At 42.2% G+C, this 10,474-nt stretch overlaps 1 protein-coding gene across 1 annotated transcript; it reads left to right on the plus strand.

Annotated features, from left to right (window-relative positions):
- Positions 1-1,706: 1,706 nt before the first annotated feature.
- Positions 1,707-9,896, plus strand: LOC100194290 (Phenylalanine--tRNA ligase chloroplastic/mitochondrial). The gene is made up of 10 exons (NM_001139329.3): positions 1,707-2,077; positions 4,956-5,149; positions 5,473-5,679; positions 6,150-6,267; positions 6,359-6,435; positions 6,544-6,723; positions 7,506-7,550; positions 7,667-7,771; positions 9,310-9,423; positions 9,505-9,896. The coding sequence occupies exons 1-10, from the start codon at positions 1,825-1,827 to the stop codon at positions 9,553-9,555; spliced, it is 1,344 nt and encodes a 447-aa protein (NP_001132801.1). The 5' UTR covers positions 1,707-1,824; the 3' UTR covers positions 9,556-9,896.
- The last annotated feature ends 578 nt before the right edge of the window (positions 9,897-10,474 follow it).

Genomic DNA, 10,474 nt, shown 5'->3' on the forward strand with positions numbered 1-10,474 from the left:
GCCTTTGGATTTTCTTCATTCCAATTGACAGCAGAGAGTAGAAAGGATGGAGCCCTATGATACACAGCTGGGGCTCATGGCCTCTCGGCCTTCTCTGGGGTGTGTACATGCCTTATGGTTGTCTCCTTTATCTTTGTATCCAATGTTCTAGATGGTAGACTGCCTGAAATAAGGCATACTACGTCAAACCATATAAACCTGATTTTTTGCATGTTTAGTCTAATGAACAGTCATGTACCTGGTGTTAGAACTTCGCCATACAAATAAAAGAGGGGGGCTCTTCAGTCAAGTCAACAGTTGGCAGCACTTGTCGCAACACAAAACTTTTGCCTGACTGTTTCTACAGAAATAGGTTCTGTCATACATATTGCTGAGGCTATCAGGAAGGATCTACTCATAAGAGAAATATTAATTATGTTTCCACGGATATGCTGCCTTGATAGAACAAAATTGTTATGGACAGTTCTAACCTTAGATTTGTGGCAGCTTGTTGACAATATTTTTCAGGTAAACCCCTTTCGATTAATAGTTGCGAAGAAGGGGTAGTTCATGCTAGGCGATGTGGCGAAAGCATGCTGATAGAACGAAATTGTTATGGACGGCGATGTGGCGGAAGCATGCTAGGCCTGCTCCACAGGCTCCTCTCGGTGTGCGACGGTGTCTGGTCCACCTCGTCGGCCCTTGGTGCTGTGACCTCCTTCGGGGACAACTCTAAGGGCTGTGACAGCCTATTCTGGTGGCAAGACCTCGCGCGCTGCTGGTCCACCTCGTCGGCCCTTGGTGCTACGACCTCCTCCGGGGACAACTCTAAGGGCTGTGACAGCTAGGGGTGGGCATTTTAAAACCGAAAACCGAACCCAAACCGACCCCGAATAGACCGAGTTGTCGGTCTATTCGGGTTTTCGGGTTCGGGTTCAGTTCCTATATGTGCTATATTTCGGGGGTATGGGTTCGAGTTCGGTTCCTAACCTTTAAAACCCGAATAGACCGAATAACCCGAAATATGAAAAAGCTCTTAATATGTGATGATATTATTATATGATTTATGAACTTATTAGCTAAAATAATGATATCATCTTAATGATAGTATATATATCTCTCTATGCTATTTTTTATAGTTACTTGTTGTAATAATAGTAATTTGAATTATTTATTTATTGTATATATTTTAACAAAAGATACTAGTCTCTCTACTATTCGAGTCTATTCGGTGGACCGAATAGACCGAACCGAAATTGTGCGTCTATTCGGGTTCGGTTCCTAAAATAATTTTGAAAATTTCGGTTCTATTTTTTCAGAACCCGAAATTTCAGAAACCCGAATAGACCGAACCGAATTACCCTAATAGACCGAATGCCGAGCCCTAGTGATAGCCTACTCTGGTGGCACGACTTCGCGGTGCCATGCTGGCAACGTCTCCATCATCATCGCCTAGGCCAACCTGGTGCTTGAAAACCTTTCTTATAACAGTGTAATACACATTTGTATATAAGTTATTATGATATTATATGTTCCCGTTGCATCGCACGGACATTTACCTAGTAAGATTATATAATCTATATAAAACAAGCTAGATTATATAATCATATAGAAAAATAAACACCTTTAACCAACAACTAGGCTGATAAAAAAGAGCATAAATAGTGATTCGAATTCCACCTGGAGCATGTTTGAATCTATAAATAATGCTAAAATCTAACATTCACTTTTAGCTCAACTTTATTTTTGCAGCACCATTATTTCTTACACTTCTCGTCTTCTTCCCCTTTCGCTTTCACTCTTCCTTTGCAGCTCACACTCACAAGAATCCCCCGCGTCGCAGACATGCGGCCGCTTATCCGAACCGCTCGCTGCTGGCTCCTCCGCGCGCGTGTTCGCGGCATGGCCACGCTTCCAATGGCGCTCTCCCCCGCCGCCATTTCCCCCTTCACCACCCTCCCCCTCTACTATTCTTCGCGTCCTCACCGCCGCCTCCTCGCCCGCTTCTTCTCCGTCGCTTCGGCACCGGGCGGAGCGAAAGGGCACCGACCGGCGGCCTCCGCCGTTGAGGTGGGCGGCGTCAAGATCGCGCGCGAGGGTGAGTAGGGGCTCTCGGGGCCCAAGCTTTGACGATGTAAAGGCGGGATCTTGGTAGGATGGCAGGGGTTTTGAGCAGGGTTTGCTTTGGTTGGATTGCTTCTACTTTTCGCGAGATAGGATTTGAGAGTTCAAATACGCTATGTTTGGTCTACTACTGGTAGGGTTTTGGGAGGTTCCATTCATTCATGGTGCATTGGAGATATCATAATGACTATGTGATATCCTGATCCCAGCGGATTCAGGAACGGATTAAAAGGGGGCTAAATTTTTTAAACTGAACTAAGATAAAGCTAAATGATATCATTCTTTATGTCCATAAAAAACAAGAACCTATAAAAAGAGAATTTTTGTTGTACACGGCTCTTATTAGTCTCAAGTGTTGTGTTAAAATCATCTTTTTTATGAGAAATATGTACATCCTATCTCTATAAACATAAATATTAATTTGAATTGATGGAACAAAATTAATTAATATCTAAAAACAACTGCTCGTGTGTATTGGTGTCTGCTATCCTGTAATTGTGCTATGCGCTGCTCTGCTTGTGTTGCGTGCTGCACTCCTTACGCAGATAGTGACACACGGAGGGCTGTGAGCGCGATCTGGGCGCCCGATTTTTTTGTATTTTAATCTTTTTTTTGAAAAATGTTCATGTTTAGACCCTTAAATAACTTAATCTCATTTTTGGACCCTTTAGTCGGCGCCGTAGGCTGTGGCGTCGAGATAACACGGCTCGGCGCCACAGATCTTGGCGTCGAGGTGCGTGCTCCGCTGGCGAGAGAGGCTGACACGACGCTGACGTGGACGAGCTCGGCGCCATGAATCATGGCGCCGAGCTCCAGTCACCACAAGAGCTCAACTTGTTCGCTGCGTCACTTAGTGTTTCAATTGAAACGACATTTCGTCTTCCTTGGTCCACAGTCGTCTGCTCCACCTGCTCCTTCCTGGAACCTTCTCCTCCACAGTCCCTGCAGAAGTTCCGTTTCCCAGTCTGTTTTCTTGAAGGAAAAGCTTCGACCAATCAAATTCAAAGATCTCTTGTTTTAAGCATGGCATCCCATCCATGTCTACCGTCACTAGTGCAGTGAGCGACTAGGACTAATGTGGTACGCTGTGCACACGCAGTCGCCGGCATAAAGATCCAGCTTCTTCTTTAACCGCCTCCCGTCCAGGGACCCGACCATGGCCGCCGAGCCGGCGGATGTCGGTGACTCCGATTCCTTCTCCCCGTCGGACTTCCTCAACCTTGGTCCCCCAACGCCTCGCCTCGAGAGCCCCGCCCTGCAGCTCAGCAGCTGCACGACAACGATGACGACCTCGTGCTCCCCTTCATCTCGCGCATGCTCATGGAAGAGGAGACGAACGACTTCTTCGAGCAGTACCACCCAGACCACCCCGTGCTGCTCCAGGCCCAGCAGCCCTTCACTGACATCCTCGCTGGCGCCGCCGACGATGACGGCAGTCGAGGGACCTCTGTAGCTGGCTCCCCTGCATTCGCCGCCAACGCTATCTGGCCCTACCGGAGAGCAACTACACAACCAATCCATCGGACGCGGTGGTAGACCGGAGCTCGGCGCCATGAATCATGGCGCCGAGCTCGGCCACGTCGACGTCGTGTCAGCATCTCTCGCCAGCGGAGCACGCACCTCGGCGCCAAGATCTGTGGCGCTGAGCAGTGTTACCTCGGCGCCATAGCCTACAGCGCCAAGCAAAGGGTCCAAAAATGAGATTAAGTCATCTAAGAGTATAAACGTGAACATTTTTAAAAAAAATGTTAAAATACAAAAAATTCGGTCAGGGCGCAGCCCCGGATGTAGATCCGCCTCTGCTGGTGGATGGTGATATTCTAGCTCAAGGCTTAATAGAATTTATAGAGTATTCATACCAACAAGGCACATCGTCTTTTTCGGAAGCCTACATCAAACGTGTTTATCCTAGAGCAATCTTGGTATGAGTGACCGACCAGGAAATTTTTTCGGATGTGCACGAGTGAGGATAAAGTGCGGACAATGTGGGCATGCTCTATGGTCCTAGAGTCCTGACAGGAGTAAGTACCGCCGGTCTAGGAGTGGACGTGGTGTTACAAATGGTATCAAAGCCAACCCTCGTGGTTTCACGAGCATGTGTGGACTAGGGGTTCGGGCATATGACGCATGGCGCATGTGGGACCTGAGTGGTCACATGACATGACATATGATGACACTGGACACACAGACGTGGCCAAGAGGTGAGGATCCTGGCTTGAGGTTGACCGACGAGGTCGTCGGTCTTCTAAGGGGTGGATTGTGATATCCTGGCCGTGGGGATGGTGATATTCTGGCTCAAGGCTTAATAGAATTGATAGAATACTCATACCAACAAGATGCTTCTTATTTTTTGGAAGCCTACATCGAAAGAACCTTTGTGTTAAACGTGCTTGGCTCGGAGCAATCTTGTAATGGGTGACCGACCAGGAAGTTTTTCCAGGTGCGCACGAGTGAGGACAAAGTGCGGATAAAAGACTCGTGTTGGTCTGTGGGGATGCTCTATGGTCCTAGAGGGCTGACATGAGTAAGTACCGTCGGTCCAGGAGCGGACGAGGTGTTACAGATTAATATGTTGGTGTGTTATGAATCGGCAGTTCAAATTTCTGAATCACTGGTTGTGTAATTGTGTTCTCCATTCGATTCTTGGTAGTGTAATTTCTCTGACAGTCATTGCCTCGCATTTAAGTGGTGCACTTTGAGACCAAAATGTTTCTACTGTGGCATGTGTGTTTATACTCCATTGGAGTTGATGCAAACTGACTTGAAATCTACCATGTTTTTTGTGCAATTAGTATGTTCTGAACTTTACTGTCATGAATTGTTTCATTTTGGATGTCCTCGGACCTCGGTAGATGTTGTGAAGGAGGATGATCCGACAAACAACGTGCCCGACAATATCTTTTCGAAGATCGGCCTGCAGCTGCACAGGAGGGATAACCATCCCCTTGGGATTTTGAAGAACACAATTTATGATTACTTTGACAAGAACTTCACTGGGCAGTTTGACAAGTTTGATGACCTTTGCCCTCTTGTTTCTGTCAAGCAGGTATGAGGTGCAAATTGCATGTAGTAATATTGAATCGATATATGCTATTTTGCATCTACTAATAATCAACTGCAGTAGTAGTATTACCCTTAAGGCCTTAGCAAGGTACCAATAACTAGTCAGGACACAATGCTAGGTGGATAAGGATGAAAACTAAAAAGACTGGTACAATGCATATTTTGGTATAAGCTCAATACTTAGATTGCTCATTCCTACCCTCTCGTGGCTTCTTCCCTGATATTTGCTTCAAATTCGTGCCTTTACGGAAACGGTATGTAGTAGTTTTGGGCCTCTGGCTGACCTATATATGTTCTTTGCTGCAGAATTTTGATGATGTCTTGGTCCCTTCTGACCATGTAAGCCGGAGTTACAACGACACATATTATGTTGATGGTCAAACAGTCTTAAGGTGTCATACCAGTGCTCATCAAGCTGAGCTGCTAAGGCATGGACATACACACTTTCTTGTAACTGGAGATGTTTACCGTAGGGATTCCATTGATTCAACTCACTATCCTGTCTTCCATCAGGTAACTTTATTTTTCCATGTTCACTTAAGGTCTTTTTCGTTTACACCAATCCAGCTCTGGATTAGCATAGATTAGAATTAAATCCATGTTACAATCCATGCCCCAAAATAATCTAAGCCTACTTAAATTTTCTTATTTGGTTAAACCCATTATGGATTATAACCCAAGGGTTTGGAATTTTTTTAAACTATGGAAGGCATGGATTCTATCCATAGCTCATTAGGTTGGAACAAATTCATGGAGATATTGTACAAGTTTATATTAGAATGCATGGATCAAAAGAATAACTAGCTTTGAGAGATACATGGATTAAATGATGGATTTAGTCCCACCATGGGATTGTGTGTTAGGTATGGATTCACTCAATTCAGACCCGGATTAAATCCATGGTGTAATTTCATCTCTTGTAACCTAACAAGGCCTAAATGTTTCTCGATGAGGTTTGTTTTGATAATCTTTAACACATGCAGATGGAAGGGTTCCGTGTCTTCTCTCCTGATGAATGGTCAGGGTCTCGCATGGGTGGGACAGCATATGCAGCTGCAGAACTCAAGAAAACACTGGAAGGCTTGGCAAGACATCTATTTGGTAAATCACTTGTAACTTGTTTCTTGTTATTTGAGGGGATGATGAAATAGATCCTTGTTTCAGCTAAACTATAGAAAAATGGCATCTGCAGGTGCTGTAGAGATGCGATGGGTTGACACTTACTTCCCATTTACCAACCCATCCTTTGAGCTCGAAATATACTTTCAGGTATATTGGATGTATTCGACTATTTTTTTTTTATAGTAACAAGCCCAAAACATGTTGCATAAGTCACATTGGCATGAATGAGTCTGAATAAATTTCTCATCTTCTAAGGATGATTGGTTGGAGGTTTTGGGGTGTGGAGTCACCGAGCAGGAAATTTTGAAAAGAAATGGCAGGAGGGACCATGTGGCTTGGGCCTTTGGATTGGGCTTGGAGCGCCTTGCAATGGTCCTTTTTGACATTCCAGATATTCGACTCTTCTGGTCGAATGATAAACGGTTCACGTCCCAGGTACTGCTGCTATAAGTTGGCTATCTAACTACTTGAGTTCAATTCTGTGTAACTTTATAGTGACCCATTTACCATGCTCAAGAAGGCTGCAGCATCTGCTCAATCATATTTGTTTCTGCAACACTACTTTTTTATCTCAATATTTTGAGGGTTATGTTTTTTTAAAAATTTAAGGATTAAGATCTTAAATGGTCAAGTTAAATGAAATATCCCTAACATCAATTTTCAGTGCTAGTAACAACTATTGTTGATTAATGTTTAGGAATCATTTGTTCCCTGATGTAGTTAAGAATATTACAGCTTATAAACTTGGTTTTGACAACACTCAAAGCTTGACAATGCTAACTTCATTTAATTGTTTAGTTCATATTTTTATTCTTTTCGGCTTAGGCCCTGTTTGGTCCTGCTTGAGCTTTAAAAAGTTTGGTGCAATTGGTGAAGCAGGTCATTAGGAGCTTTAGAAAACCGTGATGCTCAAGTTGTGAACCTTTAGAATACATTTAGATAAGTCATTTTATTTATTATTTAGATTAAAAACAATTTTTAAAACTATTTAAATTTAAATTATAAACTACAGCTTCACACTAAACTTGGAGCCTAGAGCAGTTCGGCAGTCCCAAACACCCCCTTAATATGTACCACATGATCTTGTCCGTGTAACTGCACAAAAGTCATGTAATATGTTGATCCAACATAGTATTAACAAGAGTTGCCATGTTCATCTTGGTTTGTATTTACTCTCAGCAACATTAGTTTCTAAGACATTCGTTCATTTTACCCAGTTCTCAGAAGGCAAGCTTGGTGTCAAGTTCAAGCCATTTTCAAAGGTATAATCTCTATGTTTCTGTCTCTTATTTAATGTACACTTCATTTTTTTGAGAAAATAGTCTTCATCTTGGTGTCGATTATGCTCACTGACAGTTTATCACTATTGTTTGTTTAGTTTCCTCCTTGTTACAAGGATATGAGTTTCTGGATCAATGATGCATTTACAGAGAACAACTTATGTGAGGTTGTCAGAGGAATTGCTGGTGATCTTGTTGAGGAGGTATGATAACAGTGCATTTGATGCACATTGGCTTAGCTTAGTCATTTCAAGTTTTTATGATCCTTCAGCTTTCATGTTGTCATTTCGTATAATAACTGAATTCAAACAATAGCATAATCAATCTATACTATACTTAAAGCACCAGTTTCAACGGTCGTCCCGCGTCATTTTTTTTACAAATAACCCTTCACAGCTATTTCAAATTAATCCGTTTTACGCCTATAGATGGCCAAACGGTGGCCCGGTACGGGCCAGACGCATGCGGGCCACAACTATGGCCCATGCCGGTCTGCTGACTGTGCCGGGCCAGCCCGTTAGCCCGTCGGTCCATTTGATTAAATCAGCGTAAAATGTTAAAAAACGGTGCAGAAGGTGGGGTTCGAACCCATGCCCTAATGGAAGAAGGGCAAGAGAAACTAGGTGAACCTGTCTAACCAGTACAGCATCATGCTCAGATGTTTTTAATATTGAATATAAATTGTATATATATACACGTTTTTTTGTAAAATAAAAAATATATATAATCGTGTTGGGCCGAGCCAGCACTACGGGCCGAGACTACAGCCCAAGCACGGCACGACGTTCTTGGCTCTTGCAAGCATTAGGTCGTTTTTGAGACCACATTGGCGCAATGAACTCCATGGTGTTTGAAGTTGCTGAATTGGATGGAGTAACAATGATTTGTCACACTAACAGTAAAATGAAAGGTTATTTGTTGGTTTTAAACGTTAGTAATTACTACGAATTAGCATAATTTATATGGAGCGCATTTAGTTTTTGTTGATGCCTGACTTTAGCAATCACTTCATATTTTGATCTATCTTTTTTATAAGTTTGACCTCATGTTACTTATTTTAGAAACTTGAGCTCACAAATTTTATCTTGTTTGGTCTCTGTATGGTGGAATTATGTCATTTTATAATATCTGTTCGTTCAGTCAGTCGTTGTGAACTCTCTTCTAATCGCTCACTTCATTGGCTGTGTTGTACCAAGACATATTGCATGAAGTAAATAATAATATTAATTAGCCAATTAAAAAATATTATACAGAGAGCGGAGACAATCAATAAAAAATCTTGATTTTTTTTATGGATAGTTTACGTGGGTATTGTTGTAAGCCGTCGCAACGTACGGGCAACCGACTAGTAAGGATTAAATAGATTGTTTTAGACCGACGGCTATGAATAGTAAGAAAGCCTCATATTAGATTAAAGTATAACTACTGATCTATACAAGCCGATTGTCAGTGCCCTGTACTCCTGTTGGTAATGATTCATCTTTTGCTGGGTTATTTATAGTTTGCTTAATGGTTAGCCGGCTCCTTCCTGTGCTCACATACATGCATGTGAATAGGGTAACTCTTTTTCAGGCATGATAAGGTGTTTTGATCTCATTACCTTCAAACACCAGTATCCATTTGGTTAATATGAGGAACCTAATTTGTTATCTTTGCATCCAATCTACAATTTGTAGTTTGGGCATATAACAGAATTTTAAAGCTCTTAAGAGTATTTTGAGATTAACTTTTTTGTTTGCAGGTAAAACTTATTGATAATTTCACGAACAAGAAAGGCATGACGAGCCATTGCTATAGAATAGCCTATAGGTCGATGGAACGCTCGCTCACAGACGAGGAGATTAACAATCTTCAGGTACTTGCAACAATTCTCATGGAGTGTTTTTTTTGTTCCATCTTGATTCTGAATCTGATCATCTATGCAATTCAATTGCAGTTGAATGTCAGGGAAGCTGTGAAAGATAAATTGGAAGTAGAGTTGAGATAGAAGCAGCTAGCTATGCAGTTATACCATGAACTAAATTTTGCCTCTCTTTATATGTAAATCCATTTAAAATGATTTTTTTGTATCTATCAAGAAAATGCACCATTTGTTTCTGTATAGATCACGTTTTCCGTTATGTTTAGGGGAGAGAAAATAGTTCCCAATCCAATTGGCACTCATCAAATCGTGTAACTCATAAAGATGACGTGCTGTACGCTGCTCGCTAGGTTTTTTTTTGTGCTGTTAGTGTAGGATAAGATGACTCTATGTTTGCAGTAGTCAGAGTTGTGCCATTGTCCTCACTTCCCATATACATATTTCATCGAATTATCCGACAGTGTACTATGTGGTGCTTGTGTTTTGGTACGATCAGATGTATGATCCTCTAAGGCTAGGCTGGTGTCTTACTTCTGTTCTCAGTACTCCCAAGAACCAGAAAGCTACATCCGAGAAGAGTTTGGGTTGTTCAGAAGACAGAACTGATCACTGAAATTCTGAATGTATTTGATATTTTCTATGTAGCAAGAGATTTTTTTTTTTTTTTTTTTTTTTTTTTTTTTTTTTTTGTGAATTGAGACCGATCAGTGTTTTTCTTGACCAGTGTTTTTCTTTTTAAACACTCTTTACTTCGTTTCGTATGATCGTATCCCGCTGCTTTCTGATACTGTTATCGTTCGCTTTCACATTTCTCGAACAAACATAACAACAACATGTTTCCTTGCTAAACTAGAGAAGAAACAAGAAAGAAAGGGAAATAGGTCGGTGGCCAATGGGCAAAGGGCATTCATTTCCTTTTGGCTACTTCTATGTTGCCAGGTCCTTTTTTGGCATGAACTAGTCCGAAAGCTGGTTGTATATGCGTGGTGGATGGCAGAATTATCCCCGTCAGCACATTCACGAATCACGAGTCCTCAACGTCGTG

This window comes from Zea mays, chromosome 8 (assembly GCF_902167145.1).
Source record: "Zea mays cultivar B73 chromosome 8, Zm-B73-REFERENCE-NAM-5.0, whole genome shotgun sequence".
In the NCBI taxonomy this organism is placed as follows: domain Eukaryota; kingdom Viridiplantae; phylum Streptophyta; class Magnoliopsida; order Poales; family Poaceae; genus Zea; species Zea mays.